This window comes from Nipponia nippon, unplaced genomic scaffold (genome assembly GCF_047370975.1).
Source record: "Nipponia nippon isolate SJK-2023a ecotype South Korea unplaced genomic scaffold, ASM4737097v1 scaffold_12, whole genome shotgun sequence".
Classification (NCBI taxonomy): Eukaryota; Metazoa; Chordata; class Aves; order Pelecaniformes; family Threskiornithidae; genus Nipponia; species Nipponia nippon.
The window spans coordinates 17,953,656-17,971,314 of NW_028262313.1; the positions used below are offsets into that span (position 1 = coordinate 17,953,656).

Here is a 17,659-nt window from a genome sequence, read left to right on the forward strand (position 1 = left end):
GATGTAAAATATGCACCTACTTTTTTTTATTTTTAAAAAAAGCATATTCTGAAGTGTCTGAACACCATCTGGAAATTACGAAAAGTCATTAAAAAGTAGTAATATTCCATTGCCTCTACTCCTTTTTATCTTACAGAAGTTAAACAAGTGGTGGCAGCACTTCAGATGGCTTGCGTAAAAGATTCAAAGTAGATGTTGAAACTGAACAAGGGAGGTTCATTCTTTCTCCTTCACTCTCACGGTGTACTGCTAATATGGAAATAGTAATGACAATGTAGCAACTCTTAATGACATCAAATTCAGAAGGTCCTAAATTGTACCTACTATGCATCTCACTGTACTGATTTGATTTTGATACATGGATTAAAAAAATAACCCAAAACATGTATACTAACAGACCACATTAAATATTTGATAAATATAATTTACACTGAAATCTAAAGCAGAAAGAACCTGCGTACATGTTCCTTATAGCTGTGCTTTTCTAAATAATAGCACATACTATCACTGCAGTTGCAATAGTTTGGAGGAGAGGGCACTAGTTATTAACATTTCTGAAAAAATTAAACTTAAATTGCATAGCAAAAAATTTAGCAGCTTAACAGAAAGAACCCTAACAGAATAGTTAGCTCTGTGCAGAAATTTGCTTAAACTAATATTAGAGAGAAAATATTCCTGAATCAGTTGTCTTTAATGATATCATACCCCAAGGCCAGAAAAAAAGGTCAGGGATAATTGGTGTAATAGTAGTGCTGGACACACATTTTAAACTGGTATCCTGTGATGAATGCCACCTAATACCATTCTTTATTATATTCTCATTCCAATGCTAGCAAACTTGCAAAAAGCAAGTATATTCAAGTATATATAGCGAGTTCAACATTTCCAGAAACTGATTTCTAATTATTATTTTATAACCTCTATAAGCAATGCAATCTACTGAAAGGACAAACTCTATACTTAAAATCCAGTAGCTGGAAACAATAAAGATACAGTAATAAGCTTAGGAGAGAGAAACCAGACAGAAACTTTCTTCATATTGAAAAGTCTACATAACAAAGAATACATAAGAGTACAATGAAATGGAAAACTGGGGGAGGAGGACAGGAATTTTTTATTATTACTTCCATGGCCTGATAGCAAAAAGATTTTCATTGGAAAAGTCTATAGTTATAATGCAACCCATTAAAGTGTAGCTTTTCATTTACAGGCTTGGCACACAAACAAAAACAATGCAGTTCAACATATTTTAAATGAGTTTTACTTTTCCAAACCTGTCTGTAGATTTCACCAAAATTTTTTTTGCCCAGTAGGAAAACTGTGATATTGCATAGTTCCCCCTGTGTAGGACTGCCATTCTAGATGAACAGAGCACCATTCCCTTCCTATCTCCATCTCTTACCCAGTCAGTCTGTCCTTACTCTTTATTTAAAGACATGACCATGTGAGCACAAATATATGCTACAAGGTACACCAGTGACCTCTGTGAAAAAGGCTAACTGAACAGCTATCTTCAGTAGAATGACACTCTTCTGTGGTAGTTGTAGGCCCATAGTAGTTGGAGCTTTGTTATGCAAATGAAATGATCCCTCCTAGGTCCAACTTACTCGCCCAAAGCTAGCAGTGAACACTTGCCATTGCAGGGGTTTTTCTTCTGACAAGTTCTGGGGTTTGTTCCTTTTCAGACAAACTGATCAAGAATGCCACCAGTAGTGATGCTACAGTTTGCTCCTTTAGAGTTAAATTTACTCTGTGAAAACACTGGAAGAAAATACAGCAAAAGCTGAATTTTCATGGTCTACTGGTTGTAACCTTCTGTAGTTTTCATTTTCACCCTGAGTAGGTGCAAACAGAGTAAGCAAGTTTGCAACAAGACAGATCTAGAGCACACACATGAAAACGTACATAAGTGAACTTACTGTATTGCTGGGAAGTTTTTTGGGGCATTTTCTTGTTTGTGTTTTTTTAGTTTGTTTTGTTTTTAGGCTTTCTGTAGGGGCTACCTGTTACCAAGTAATTAAGAAAACTACAAAAAGTAAGCAAGCAAAACTAATTTTTTCTCCTCACTAGATTTAAACTACTGATATTGGGAGTAAGAAAGCCATAACTAACACACAAAAATGCAATCTGTGTCCAAACAGGCAGAAAACACCGATTTTTCTTCTCAGACCATGACGGCTACCAAAACAAGTTCAAGCTCAAAACTTTGCTGTACAAGTCTAACTTTCAAAATAGCAGCACGTATTTTTTTCTTTTCTGTGTGTTAAGAATACATGCTGATTACACAGAGTGCAGCAAGCTATAAATAATGTAGGGAAAACTCCTACATTGTGCACCATGTATATAGACAGTACTGTACCGTTTGCTATATGCTTGCCAATCACAACCAAATGACCCAGCAAGCCCAGAAATCCCCCAGCCTCTTCTTTCCATAGCTTTTATTTACTTTTTATTACTTCCACTGAACCACAAGAGGCATGGAGTTAACTGTTTACAAAAATCTCACTGGACGAAACTCTCCAGAACACTCGGAGTCTATTGATGGTACCAATGAGAAAACTGTCTTTGTCCCTTCAATTTTTTAAGGGGAGATATGGAAGTTTGTAATCACAGTCCCTGCTTTTTTAATGCTATAGTTCACTGCTTAGAGATGTCACAGCCATATTTTTAAGTATCTTCTAGTTTGTAGACAAGTTACTGACTAGATGTCATGTATGTTCCTAATCACATGAGAAATTTTACATAGTTTAAATCAGATACTTGACTGCGACTAACATTTATTGCCTCCTGTCTAAACTTTTAGCTACTCCCTGAAAACTCTACATAATGGTTTTATGCACTTAGGAGAAGACCTACAGTTGGCCAGAGCTTGGAAAGGGATTATCTAGCCCTTTTCTCACAGTAAGTTCCCCAAAGTCAATCAACTCCTTAAATGTAAAAGCCAGACCTCACTAGAATATAAACTGACACAATGATATTTCAAACACACAGAAAGTGTCTATATGAAACAGAAGAGAAATAAAAGGGATTTTTCATTAGCTCTGCCCCCTGTTGTTGCAGAGGAGTCACTGTTTTTTGGACCTGGGTTCAGTCATCGCCTTGGCTTTCTCAGCTCCAGCAGATTTTGCACAATTTCCTCTGGTCCCTGGGAAGCTTTTCTTTGTCACCACTGCATGACAAATCTCTCCTCAAGCCACAACACAGAGAGACCATCTCTCACATTGATATTTCTCAAGATATGGAAAAATACATTTTGATCGAGGAGTTCTTTCAGTTCTGATCTGAGAGCAGAAACAAGCTCTGAATTAAGAATTATAGTGGAACTGTACCAGATTTCATTTCCTAGTATGAACAAATTATGTAACTTATTTTTATTTTTTCCATAAGATCAGGCATATGGCAAATTAAAAATAATTATATACCATCTTTGCCAGCTAGATGAAAGAGGATAATAGAATTTGCCTTTACTCTTCTGTTCCTCTAAAAAAAAAAAAAATCAGCCATCATGAATCTAATGCTAGCTCATTGAGGATTAGGTAGATATACATGGCTTATTTATAAAATAAGACAATTCCATTTTGCCAAACCTTCAGCAGCACATATCCAGCATAAGCTTTTGATTTTACGCCAAATAACAATAATTTTTCAACTGTAAATTTTTAAGACTGTACTTTTTACTGTAAGACACGTTTGAAGTGAAAAATTTCAAAATACAGTATACTACCATGAGCTTTGGTGAAAAGTAAATGCAGAGTAAATGCAGTTCACAAACTATGCAACTGGCGTATCATAAGCAAAGAACTGAACAGAGAAAACACTGCAGTTGCTTAGCCTTCTCTCAAGTTTTCTCAAAACCAAATTTGCAGGAAGCAATAATTTTTCAGACTAAATCAGTAAATCAGACTAAACTCAGTACAATATTATTGTCTCCCTCAAGAAAGTGAAGCTACTTCATTGTAATTTGACTTTTGTGACTACACGCACTATAGCTTCCAACCAGATCAGAACATATCTAAGACCAGTGCTTGAAAAAGACTATCAACTATATCCCCAAACTCTTATTGTTGTAAGAAGCTAATATTTTACACAGTGCCACCTACAATAAATTGATTATACTTATGGTTTTAAAGATTAAGACAAACATACTTTGTGCAGCAATGTTTTAAATGTCGTTTCAAACACAACAGGAAACCTTGTCATATCTTAGAGCCCAGTTATCTGAAGATAGAGCTATCAAGTTCAAAATCTGTAATTACAAAGAGTATACTGAGTTTTCACAGTAGCTCAATGACCAACAGTAGCTCAGTGGTGTTCAGTGAAAACTGTTGGTAAATCTTTGCAAAACAGCTTTTGCCCACTCAGTTCATAACTAAACGTTTTTAGAAAGCATCTTACCCTGTCCTCTTGGTGTTCGTTTCCTGCGATCTCTGAATGCTGCTCCTGACTGCAAGGCCTCAAGCAGACTATCCATCACTCCTGTCTCATCACCCTCTGAAAATAGGAGAAAAATAATATTAATCTCAGTGCAACTGAAATCAGACTTAAGAAAGAAAAAAAGTTAAAGTGTTGTCAAGTTTGCGTAATGCTTCCAAATAAGAGACATATACATTTCAATGTAATGGATGCTGTCAGTGCTTCAGGTATCACTGTCTAGTTTGCGTATGATGGTCTATTAAGCAAAATTGATGCCAATCCTACTGTTCTTTCAACTCAGAGATGTTATCTTGTGCATTATTGATGACATCTTTAGCATGCAGATAGACAGCTGCTGGTGAATGACTGCTGTTTCACTGTTGAATTCTTTTAAGATTTTCCTGAAGTAGAAACAGGTCACCTCTTTTTGATTTAATCAACACACATGGAAAATCTGATGAAACTGAATGGCACAAAGTTAAATATGGTAGCACTGCAAATATTTTATATGTTGCCTCCTGTCTTTACAATGCATGAAATCATTGAAAAAAAATAAATTATCTATATGACATGTGAGGGTACATACATCATATGCTACACATGTAACAGTATACCATGGATGATCTTAAAGTAAGGTAAGGAAAGAACAAAGAAGGGAGAATCATGCCATGAAAGTAAGTGGCATAGCATTTCTTAAAAGCTGAATTCTACTTCTGCTGAATCTTTCTCTTGTTTTTTCATATCCAAGCTAACCTGTAGCCTTTAAATTGCTGGACTTTATAGTGCATTATGGAAATCTGGGTAGAAAGATTACTTCTTTTTTACATATTTAAGTCTTTAACTTCCTTTGCATTTCAGTCTGTTAATAACAGTTGATAGCAGCATTCAACAGCACAAGAAATAGAGGTCAAAGAATTGCCATGTTACAAAACTATTGATGAACGCCTCTTTTTCTGTTCACGTGCCTGTGTTATAACCCCAGACTAAAATATGGACTAGACTCAGCAGGTAGGTGGACATTTTATTCACATATCTCAGACTTCAAGTTAATATAAATTTCCCCATCACAGAGTGGGAAGATAATTACTTTATGCAAAAGATTTACATTACAGTAAAACACTTCTGACTCACACAAAGTGTAGGAGGTTAAATGCACATTCAGGCTCTCAAATGTTCAAGTTTAAAAGCAGGTTATTAATGCAAAAGGTATTCTGCCCCGGTTCTCTATTACATTTAGATTTATTAGACTAAATCCAGACATGATATAAGAGCATGCCAATCCTAAAACAGTACCTGGTTCAAATTCCTACATGATGATCATCAGAGTAACTACTTGATAAATTTAAATTATACATCAACGTAATTTAAACCATTATGTATTATATACAACACATACATAAAGTTCTCTCCAGTGTAAGATGAAAGGGAGCACAGCAAGAGTAGCAACCAGCAGAAGACTCTGAAATACCAGTTTTAATTACATTCCATCTAAAACCCTTAAAAAACCTAAGCTCCTGCAAAATGTGTAAGTAAATTATCTTCTCTCAATTCACACTCAAATATACAAGGCCAGAATCTCGTCTAAAGCTCACAACATAATTATTTTTCTTTGTGCTCCTTATCCTACACATGCTTATTCATTGATTTATTGTTGGCTCTGTATAAAATTTGTTTTCTAAATCAAAGGTCTGTGAATACACTTTGTCCAAACTAATACACACCAGGTTTGTCTGAAGCATTTAATGAATGTGAGTGTATTACATCAAATTAGTTAGTATGTTAGAAAATTTTATGTGTAGAAAAATTACAATAACATTCGATCTTCATTAAAGATAAGAGTTGGCAGTGTTTATTAAAAAAGACAAAAATCCTTCAATACTTCATAAATGTTTATGCAGCCTTCCACTTCTTTTTTGCTGAGTGTGCTACTCTACCTGCTAATTACTGCAGCTGCTAAAAAACACCGTCTTTTTGGAATATCAAAATATACAATATAGAGACACATGAATTAAGGAAGCTGTAGAACACAGTAATGAGATTTTTAACTCCTCAAAGTAAAATTTATGCTAGGTCTGATCTCAACACTGCATCTTAATCAAAGTCTTCAGGTGATTAAGTGGGAACTGGACAAAGAACTGCATTTTCAGTTAGCCTTCATTAAAATTCATAAATAAAATTCAACAGAAATTTCAGCCTTTCCCCACAGTTCTTGCTGAGGTACTTCACATATTACCAGCTCTCTCCTTGATTTGCCTTTTTGTTAATACTACCTACAGCAACTTGCAGACACAAATCAGAAACAAAGACAAAAACCACCAGAAATTTCTAAACCGAGAAACTTATTTCCAACAGAAATTGTCACACAAGGATAGGGGTTTCACTTGGAACAAGTAATTTTCTTCCTCATTCTTTTCCAATTTGGTCCCAAGCATTAAAGAGACAGCAAACGTATGTGTGCATGCAAAAAGATTTGCAAGCTGTTTCCATCTTATGAGTGGCTCTATAAGGCTTTGATTAGCCTTAGCAAAGACCCAGATTCACTATAGGTATTAAACAGAACTGAAAAGGCAAAAAAAATCTTATTCATTATTTGATATGTTAACTACAAGCCCGATCTGTTTTCATTTGGATTTCACGCTAATATTCGATTGCAGATTTGGTTTAGGACATACAGTCTGTTTTGAAAATGGGTGCGTTTTTAGGGAGCTACAGTAAAATTTGTCCTCCCACAGGTCCCACGATTTAGATTAGTATTAGTCAACAGATTTTGGCCACTTTCATCGATAATAATGAAGACAAAAATAACTTTCTTCTTCTGTAGAACAATAATATTATTGCTTATTACAGTGCTGAAAAGCCCCAAGCAAGCTGAGAGGCACAGACAGAGAAAAAAGATGCAATACAATGAACAAATAAAGTCACATTTGAGATGAGCAGGCAATCTTAGTATCAAGATACCTAAACTTTTCATAATTTTTGACCAGTTATAGGAATTAGAACAGAAGAAGGGTGTCCTGGTTTCCAGCTGGGATAGAGTTAATTTTCGTCTTGGTAGCCGGTATGGGGCTGTGTTTTGGGTTTAGGATGAGAACAATGTCGATGATACACTGATGCTTTGGTTCTTGCTAAGGAGTGCTTAGTGTTGCTAAATAGGTGCTAAGTGGCCCGCACAGACAAGGACTTTTCAGCTTCCCCTGCTCTGCTGGGTGCGCAAGAAGCTGGGAGGGGGCACAGCCGGGGGGGGGGGGGGGTGGGGGTGCTGACCCAGACTGGCCTAAGGGCTATTCCATACCATATGACGTCATGCTCAGTATATAACCTGGGGGAAGAAGAAGGAAGGGGGGGACTTTCGGAGTGATGGCGTTTGTCTTCCCAAGTAACCGTTACGCGTGATAGAGCCCTGCTTTCCTGGGGATGGCTGAACCCCTGCCTGCCGATGGGAAGCAGTGAATGAATTCCTTGTTTGGCTTTGCTTGCGTGCACGGTTTTTGCTTTGCCTATTTAACTGTTCTAATTTATTTTACATCAATTATTAAACTGTTCTTATCTCAACCCACGAGTTTTCTCCCTTTTACCCTTCTGATTCTTTCCCCCATCCCACAGGTTGGGAGTGAGCGAGTGGCTGCGTGGTGCTTAGTTGCTGGCTGGGGTTAAACCACGACAAAGGGAAAAAGGAAAAGGAACTAGAGTAGGCCATAACATGAAAGGGTATACAAAAAAAGACTGGCATAAGCTCCATCCACTTATGAATGCTGAGGAACAGTCATATCATGCATCTATAAACAAATTTGCTGTGTATAAATGCAATACTCTGGATTCTACACTTCGCTTTTATAAGTAACAACTGACTTTAGATGAACTGGTCATAATAAGCATTTAGTATTTGTGGTCAGATTTTTATGTTAAATGACATCCTAAACATTAATACTCTGGAACTAGACTGTCAATTTCAAAAAAGGAGGTATTTGACAAACCATAAGAAATTAAACCAGAAACTGAAGATTTGGATGTACAAAAGGGTGGGGGGTGAGGGGTGAAAGACAGTATTATAAACAGAACTACTACAGTGACTACTGCTAGAGATGTATAATAATCCGAACACAGTGAAACTGAGTGAACTTTCACTTCAGTGTTAATGCACATAAACAGTACTACCCCGTGGAACAAAGACAAGATAGATAAATGACCACGGATGAATAATGCCGAACCAGCTAATATAAAGTTTTCTCCGCTGATGTGGAAGTAAATTGCAAATGTCTATGAAATGACCAAATACCTAGTATTATTATTTGAGAACAGCAAATGTAGACTTTGTTTACAAGAAAAAACAAAACATTAGCTGGGGAAAAAAAAAAAAAGGATGATAGTCTTCACCTGGCAATACGAAAGGCCTTTTGAACAAATTTTGAAGGCAACAGAACACAAGATGAGATGACGGTTCTGCCAAAGATATTAGACTAAATTTATGGTTTATGGTTTCTGTTAATGCAATATACTGCACTTCATTTGGCTAGAAAAGTTCTCTCATTTATCTGGTCTTCAACATTTGATATAACGGCTGCTTAATTCATCAGTGGAAGGTGCAAACGATGGTCATTGGTAAAATATCTGGCTAAGTAACAAAAGGTTGTTTATAGAGAGGAAGCTTTAACATTTGAGAGCTTATCAGCTGAATTTTTCTGAAAACCTAATTAGCGGATTTGCCATAACAACAGATGACATACAAATACGAAATACTACCATTTTGGAAGATAAGATCACAACATACATAAGATTTGGAATAATAAAATACATGAAAATAATAGAAATAGAATGAGCGTGTACAACTTCAGGTGCAAGTCAGGAGCTCTTCATTAGGGAATGACCAAGAGCTCCAATATAAAGAGGTGACCAAAGAAACAATGATGAATTGCCAATCTTGATCAGTGTGCTAAAAAGTCAGCATACTCTATTTCCAGTAGTAGTGGTATACAAGCTTGATTACAGCATTCACAGAAGACAAATCACAACTGGAAAAGCCTTTACAATAACCAGGGGAGAGGATTCTAACAAGAAATGCCTAAGGCAGCACAATTTCTTTAGACTACATAAAGCAGCCACTGAAAAGAGGTATGACAACCTCCTCCTGTGCTTAAAATCTGTAAAGTCCCAAGAGAGAAAATTCATCCCAATAGATAACTTCCTCACGAGAGGGCTGTTTTGGTACAGCAGCAAACAGGAAAACATTTAGGCTGAGTTAGTGGAAGTATCTTTGCAATTAAAAATGTTGTTTTAGAACACATTCCCAAACAAGACTATGGGAATAAATAAGTCTAGGGATTTTAAGGATCAAGCAATAAATTCTGAAAGTAATTATATGATATAGCACAGGCAATAGCAGGAACGTAAGTCACATGATATTTTCAATACACTGTACCTAAAGCATCAATCTGCAACTCCTTATCGATGGCATATCTTTAAAAACAGTGCGTGACAAAATAGGAATGAGAGTGCAAGGAACCAATTATTGGCACTTAGGCTGCTGCGTAAGTTACAGCGTGAAGAATGCAATTCCTGGGTATCCACTGTCGTGACCTAAGCCTTCACTTTTGAGCAAGCGTGTTTATTTTTAAATGTCTTCTAGTGCAGATATGACCTTTATATTTATGAGGAAAACTGTCCTTCCAAATAATAATTGGTTGTTTAGAATATTTATCAAGACAAAAATATATTAGAAAGCATATGATCAGGTATGACTAGTCTGTCTTGATTTTTCTTCATGTAACACACTGAATTCAAAACTTTACAATCAATTAGCAGTTTAATTCTAATGTAAAGTACTTCCCAAACAAGTAAATATCAGATAGAAACAAAGCATATCATCTATTTCCAGAACATTATTTTTAAACTTCAGCTTTCCAAAGATGGATAACCTGTCCCAAACTCAAGCCATTCTTTATATTTTATCCATCAGCAAATGGCATGTGGAGATGGAATGACAATATTAACTTCACAACTGTAAATATTTAGAAACAAGGCAGGAAAAGAAACATTTTCTAAAAAGGTAAAATTAACATAAATATGCCTTGGTGTGTGCAATACTATTGCAGGAAAGACTGCAAAACTATTAAACAATCCTTAAGCCTCCCTTTATAAAACATAAAAATCAAGATTTAAAAAAATAATAATCAATATGTGAAGGACTAGAAGTTTCAAGCACACTTTTAGACAAGTGCTGTTATCATTCACTGAGTCTCCCTTCTGCTTTGTATGTACATTTAAGTTTTTTAATTGTCACCCTCCTTACATGGAAATCTCTCTTTGACAAGTACTTAAGATAGGAAATGTTAAAAAAAAAAATAATCAAGATGCTTTGCTGTTCTGTGTGCGTTATGTTGCTTGTATCTACTGTATGAGAATTTGTGTAAAAACAGTTCAAGCAGGTAACACAGTCCAGAGATAAAGCTCATCGAGCACATCAGGCCTTTTACCCAACACAAATAAGTATACAGAGCTGACATTTAACCTACCTCTGGAACACAGGAGAGGGATTAAAGTATCTTCACTTCTGAAAATAATTATTTGAAACAGCCTGCTCTTGCACTGTATTATGACTATATCTGACATAGATGTAGAACTAAGATTTCTCAGTATAGGTAGGCAATTTATTTTAGCATAATCTGTACACTGCTAAATTAACCACGAGGACTGTGTTATAAACATAGAAAACAAACACTTGAGAATGATGAAGAATGTTTACTTTATCTTATTTTTCACAGAGCAAACGCAATCCTTCACCTGCTTCTGTAGCCATTTTCTCTGTTTCAACAGAGTTCCTCCGAAACAGAGGAACCATTTCAATATGGAGATGAAGATAAAATATTTCCTCTGCTATCACTGGTAGCACCTTATGAAATACAACCCTTAAGTTTGATTTAGCATCCTTTTTGTCGATATTACATTCCTTTATCACTTCCTGACAAATCTCATCTAAACCTCAAAAAGAGACCCCAACATCCACACCTTCCAATATTAAATGCAAAATAATGTTCTTTTCTATTTGTAACTCATATCATTAAAATGAAAATTGAAGTTGACAAAAAATATACAGGTAAAGTATTCTTGCGCTAGCCTGAGTAGCTATAAAAGCTACAGCTGAGCCACGACAACAGGTTTTACTGTCTTATTTTTTTTAAATAATAGCTGCTAAAATTTCATATGGGGAACTGAAATGTGTTTAGTCTGTTGTAGCCTATGAGGCTTTTAAAGTCATTCTTGCAATTAAAAGAGCACTGTTGAAAGACCACACTAGAAAACATGTGGTAGTGCTCTGTTTAGTGACTAACCTGAACCATGAGTGAGAAAGCTACATAAAATCAGAGCTCTTTCATAGACTTTATGTAAAGATGGGAATATTTAACTTCTTGGGTTGCCTCTGTTTCAGCAGGCATTCTTGAACTTGCCTCTGTGGCAGTGGCCAGCTCTGATGATTTCAACTTCATTGGAGTTCTTCGTTTCTCTCCCCTAAACAATCATACTGAATTGTCCTAAAAATAGGTCCTTACCTTCTTCAAGATGACACCTATCATTTCTCTGAAGCCAAACTCACTTATGAGCTATTTTTAAAGGAATTTTAAAAATATTTAACTTCCTTTTTTACTCAAAATTTTTTGAGTAGAAGTATTGAAATATTTTACCCCCCCCCATTACAGTACACAAAGAAAGAACAGATTTAAGTGAGGTCTTAAAGTACATTTGGAAGAGATTTTATCTAAACATTTCCTCCAAATGTCAGCTATATTTCCATGCACTAAACAAACTGTCACGTTTTCCTCAGCTCAAAATGTTCAATATATACTAGAGAAGGGATTCAGAAACATAATTTTCTGATTTAGACTGGAAGAACTAGAAACTTGGTGAGATCAATTTCAGTTTCTTTTTGTGGCCTGTATTGCACAAAGTTTTACTTCAGCCTTCAGCATATTATCATCTATCAAAAAGGTAGGAACAAGCATCTTCCAGCAAATTTTTTCAGGACCTTCATCATGAGTGCTTTTCCAGTTTGCACTAGAAAGGAGGCTATTTTGATTAGAACAAAAAAACTCAGTAACTACTACTGTTCTTAAATGAAAGATAAGAACTGGGGTAGCACTACTGATGGTAAAATGAAACAACAGAATAGCTTAGGCTTTTTAGGCAACTAGAAGGACTACAAGAACCGCACTTCACCTGAAGCCACAATACAGCTCAGCCCAGGCATCCAAAACATGATCCACCTCCTATCTGTTTGTTTTTTTCAGTTCAGATACACAGCTACGGCTCCAATAGGCCCTGGGAACATGATTTTGTTTCTGGAGTGTTTTGCTGCCTTCCCGTTTACTTGTCTGCACCGATTACTACAGGAATATTTATATATTTTACTGGTGCACTTTCATTTTCCAGTAAAGGCAATACCCACATGTACTTTGCAAAACTTCTTGTACTCTTATTATTACAAATACACTAATTGTAAACTAATCTAAGTTAATAAGAAGTGCAAGTATTGTACAGCCATTTGGGCAAAAGTTTACAGGAACTTCCCAGGAAATTTTTCAGAAATTTGGGCGCTTCCTGAAAAAGAGTCCGGTCAAATACCACGTTAGGTAACACATGCTGTCTACCTGCCTGCTTCTCCAAATGGTTTCAAAATCATACTTCTATTCTCATCTTGCACTACCCTGTTTCGCTTTGACCTTTTAAGCACTTTTCATAAGTCTAATGTGCATCCTGTATAAACTTTTAAACAAGACTTTTTATTCATAATCAGTACCAGAATTTTTAATTGCAATATATTCACTTAAAAAGGTCAGTTTTCACTGTCTTTTGGAAAGTGGGTTTTTGTGTTCTCCTCATATATTTGCATTTTATGAATTTGTTAAATTCATTTTGCATGCATAATAAGTATCTTCAGGAAGCAGCGTTCCTCGGCATTTTGCACTAGACTACAATCTCATGACTGTTATTTACTGTTTAATTAAAGGAGACCAAGTTAGGACAGTATGACTGAAAGTGAACCTACACCTCATGCCAGTTTACAAAACAAGACAAATCCTTGTTTACATACCAATTAAGCTCATTGTTTATGATAACCTGTTCTCAGGCTTACATGAAGTTAATAGAATGAGAAAAAAAGTGCTTTGTTGTACTGGCAGGTTATTGAAAACATTTTTTGAAATGCGCACACTTTTTTGTTTTCAGAAAATGTCACAATGGTCAAGGTCTACTTCAGCAGGAATGTATTTAATTGAAATGAATCAGCATTACCCCTGGGGCCTCATTCTGAATGGACTTGCGCCCCTTGCAAGGATTGACTTTCACTCAACTTAAAAAAATAGGCTTTAACGTGGATTACTTAGTAACAAATGGGAAGACATTGCCTCTACATGGGAAGGAAAAGATTGTGCGGTTCAAAAAAATGAAAGAAAAACAACCATGATACCTAAACAATTAAATGCATCTGTAATCAAGTTCTCCTACTGTTTGAAGGCTACGTTTCAGTTACAGTACTAAGCAACTTTTAAATTATGTGATTAGCAGATACATAAGGCAGCACAAAATCATCAATGCTTTTAGCATTAGAAAATAATTTTCTTTTAAAAATTGCTTATAGTTGAACAACTGCTCCAATATTTTAGGGAAAAAAAGCAGTCTTGGGAACTCATTTTGAAGGGGGATTGCTTACATATTCTTGCTGATTTTTTTTTTTTTTACTATTATTCTTTAATCTTGTAGTGACAGCATTCAATTTATATTTAAATTATTCCAAGTCCTAAAACAATTTTAGGCAATTGTACTAACTGATTTCACAAAAAATATCAGATTTCAGTGCCAGAACCAGAAGTGACCAATGTTGATCTTAAATTCATTTTGGGATGACAACTACAAAGTAAAATAGGTAACAAAGAAACCTCACTGTGACACATAAAATATTCATCAGACAGTAATTGCTTTATATGATCCTCTCTACCTTTTAGAATGAAACTTCTGCAGTTGACCTTTTCTTATTATAGAGTTTGCAAGCAAGAAAACTTTTTAAAAATATATTTTATTTTAGAGAAAAAACAACTGCGTGACCATATGATAGAGAATCAATTATCTTTAATCAAATGGCTTACAGAATTCCTGGCCAGGTCCTGACAGCCCTATCAGTGTACATTTACTTTTATCACACATTCAATCTCAAAAAAAGGGAAGCAATTAGTTCAGACTAAACTGCCGAACTTAATTTCTTAGCATGATACCTCACAATACATCCAGTTTAAAAAAAAGGAAAAAAATTCTTTCAAAGGATCTTTATTAAACTTCAATTTTGTGAATTAGCTTTTTCAGTAGGGATTAGGAAGTCAAGCATGCTATTTCAGGACTTTTCCTACTAAGAATATGTACAGAAAAAAATGCCATGGCAAATGCATGCCAATTTCAGCTGGACTGGACAAGTATGGAATTTGAATATAACAGACATCAAAACTTACCAGAATTATAATGTGTAGCCCAAGATGTTTCCAACAGGAAATTTACTGTTGACCCTCATATGTCACAGGATTTACCCAGAATCTACTGACTAGCCAAGTCCTACTGCAATCACGGAAAACTTCACTCAAAACAATAATGATTACAGAGTATATTGTTATATATTGATTAGTATATATTGATTGTATTGGGGTACAAAACAACGCTAACATTTGTGGAAGTGTTGTAACATTTCATTATTCAATACTTCATACGGAAAATTATTAGTGAAGATCTATTATGATATATATTGGCAAATAATCATTATTTAATTTATTAAGTTAACTTTATGTATACTGCTGTTAAACAATTGGGGAGGTGTTTAACAGTAAGAGTACTGTGGAAAGAGGCTCATCAACATGATATTCTTTGCTACATAATTTGGGAAACTACTCTTGTGAAGAGAGCATCTTAACAGCTCTATTAGAAATAAGACATTAAAACCACAAAAACCCATAATCATTCCACTAAGACAGAGTTTAGTCACCAAACTCATCCCGCCATGGCAGTCAAATAAACTTCCCTTTCACAACCGTTCTACATGCAGCTCCCCTCCTTGCTATCGCATGCCTGAACAAACCTTATACTAAAGGAAAAGTTAGTTGATCAACTAATTAAATTATTTCAGAAATGCTTTTTAAACACTGGAAGTTCACAAAATATACAAATGTAATGTAACATAACAATTACTTTGAGATAAAGAATATTACAGGTCTTTTCAAAATTAACAACATTACCTGCTTTTTGAAATAAGAATACTTTCTCCAAGGAAAAGGAAAGTTGAATTTGCATAGACAACTATCCGAAGTTAACACTTATTACTGTTCAGTAAATAGTCCCCAAGAAACCTACTTTTAAGAGAAAAGAATCCAATTCTTTTGCCTTTCTTCACCTCTAATTATCCCAACCTCAGATTTCAGAGAGTCTAATAATTTTTTTTTCCCCTGGCAAGTTACCTAATTAAATCAGTTTACTTGGAAGGCACCATATGCCTCTTTCATAAACAAACAGAAATTTTTCCATTGCAAAATTTTAAAAGGTGAGATTAAATTGTAAGTTGTAATTTCTTTCTAACTTCCTGTCCATGCTCACATCTATTTGTATTTCTCTTGAGCCAGTTTTGACCCATACTAATAACATTTACAGTAATTTTGACATCCCCCCTATTCTCAAGATGGCTTCCAACTCCAAACAGATCTTAAAAAATTGAGCAACTCATGCATAATTGCTTTGAAGACGAAAAATCAAACCTCATCCTGGTTCTGTAGACGCTCACATTTAAGCATAATGTAAACCTCCATCTGATTTTTTTTCTGTGAATATTATATTTCAGGAAGAGTGCAGCATATTCCAACAGACCATCGACATCAATATGAAAGATAATGACTTCCCAAAGGAATTGTAACACTTGCCTCATTGGCATCCAGCACCATAAACTAATAATCTGTAGAATGTAAATAAGCACCAAGTTTTATCACTCCAGGTACCCCATGCAACCACTAGCCAATATATAAATTCAAAGGATTAAGGCTAAGACATTTACAAAGTAATATGTATCTCGTAATAAACTTAGTATGGATTTCTGTTTATGCTGAAGGACATAGAAGAAAGACATAACAATCAGGAAAGCAGAGAATCATTAGGAAGCTGTAGCAATAGTAACCTTCTTGAATTGTATCCTGCAACAGTCAATGCGAGTGTAACAACAGTTCACAGAAACACAATAGAATTATTGCTGATACTAGTACATACCAGTTTGAATAAATAGCGTATGAATTTTTACGTAAGAGTACTTGAAAAGGGAAAGTAGGAATATCCATCAACCACTAGCACAGAACTTCATTTCCATTATCTTCATCTGCATTAAGGGAGAATGTTAATATGCCTTCAAAACAATTAATTCAATACTAATTGGGACTGAGGAAGCTCATTCTATCTTTTATCCTAATACTGGTAGTTAAAAGGTGATTTTAATTGCCATAGTAATCAGATATAATGAAGAGCAAAACTGTTTCTGATTAAATAACATTTGCATCAGAATTGCTGTTATACGCTTTTCAGCTCCTAGAAAGCTGTCTTCAGTTCTTTTTTTCTCTCTCTTGTTCAGATATGCACATGGAAGCAATGCTGCAAGAATTTTGCAGATGTTAAATCAGATGGAAGTCATGAAAGACTACGTATAAATGCATCATAGCCTAGTCTGCTACAGCCCTCAAAAACTAGGAAACACTGCTGGAAAACAGCTATAAAGAATGTTCTCGCTCTCTCTGAGCTAGTGAATGCTAAAGAGAAGGGACTGTTAAGCCCTTTTCCTACATAATTCCTCTCCTGTAATGAGAAAGAATGGTTCATGATTAAGACTCTGAAATTTGGGATCTCCAGGCATATAGGTAAGTCGCTTAGGTCTTCCTGCGTCTCCACACCTCACCAGGAAAACAGGCATATAGAAGTACCTTTCTAGTCCAGGAAACATAACAAACAGATGCATAAATAATAGCAGAGTGAAAAGAACACCAGAAAGGACCAAATATTCCCACGCCCTACAGCTCCAGCTGAGGAGGTGGAGCTGAGCATCCACAGTAGTATTGTCTGGAAGTAACAGAGAACAACAGCTGCCAGAACGGCTTGCTATGGCTTTGACTGCATCGCAGATTGACTGCGCCACAGATCAGTGAGAGATGTTCAGGCACTACATAATGGGAAATCTGTATTAATAGTA

General features: G+C 35.5%; 1 protein-coding gene across 1 annotated transcript in view; it reads right to left on the reverse strand.

The window, feature by feature from the left end:
• The window catches only part of DIAPH2 (diaphanous related formin 2), a 255,821-nt gene that overhangs the window by 62,389 nt on the left and 175,773 nt on the right, over positions 1–17,659 (reverse strand). Inside the window, exon 27 of the mRNA XM_087749096.1 lies at positions 4,396–4,491. Within this exon, the coding sequence (XP_087605222.1) occupies positions 4,396–4,491 (96 nt within the window). The remainder of the gene's footprint in view (positions 1–4,395; positions 4,492–17,659) is intronic.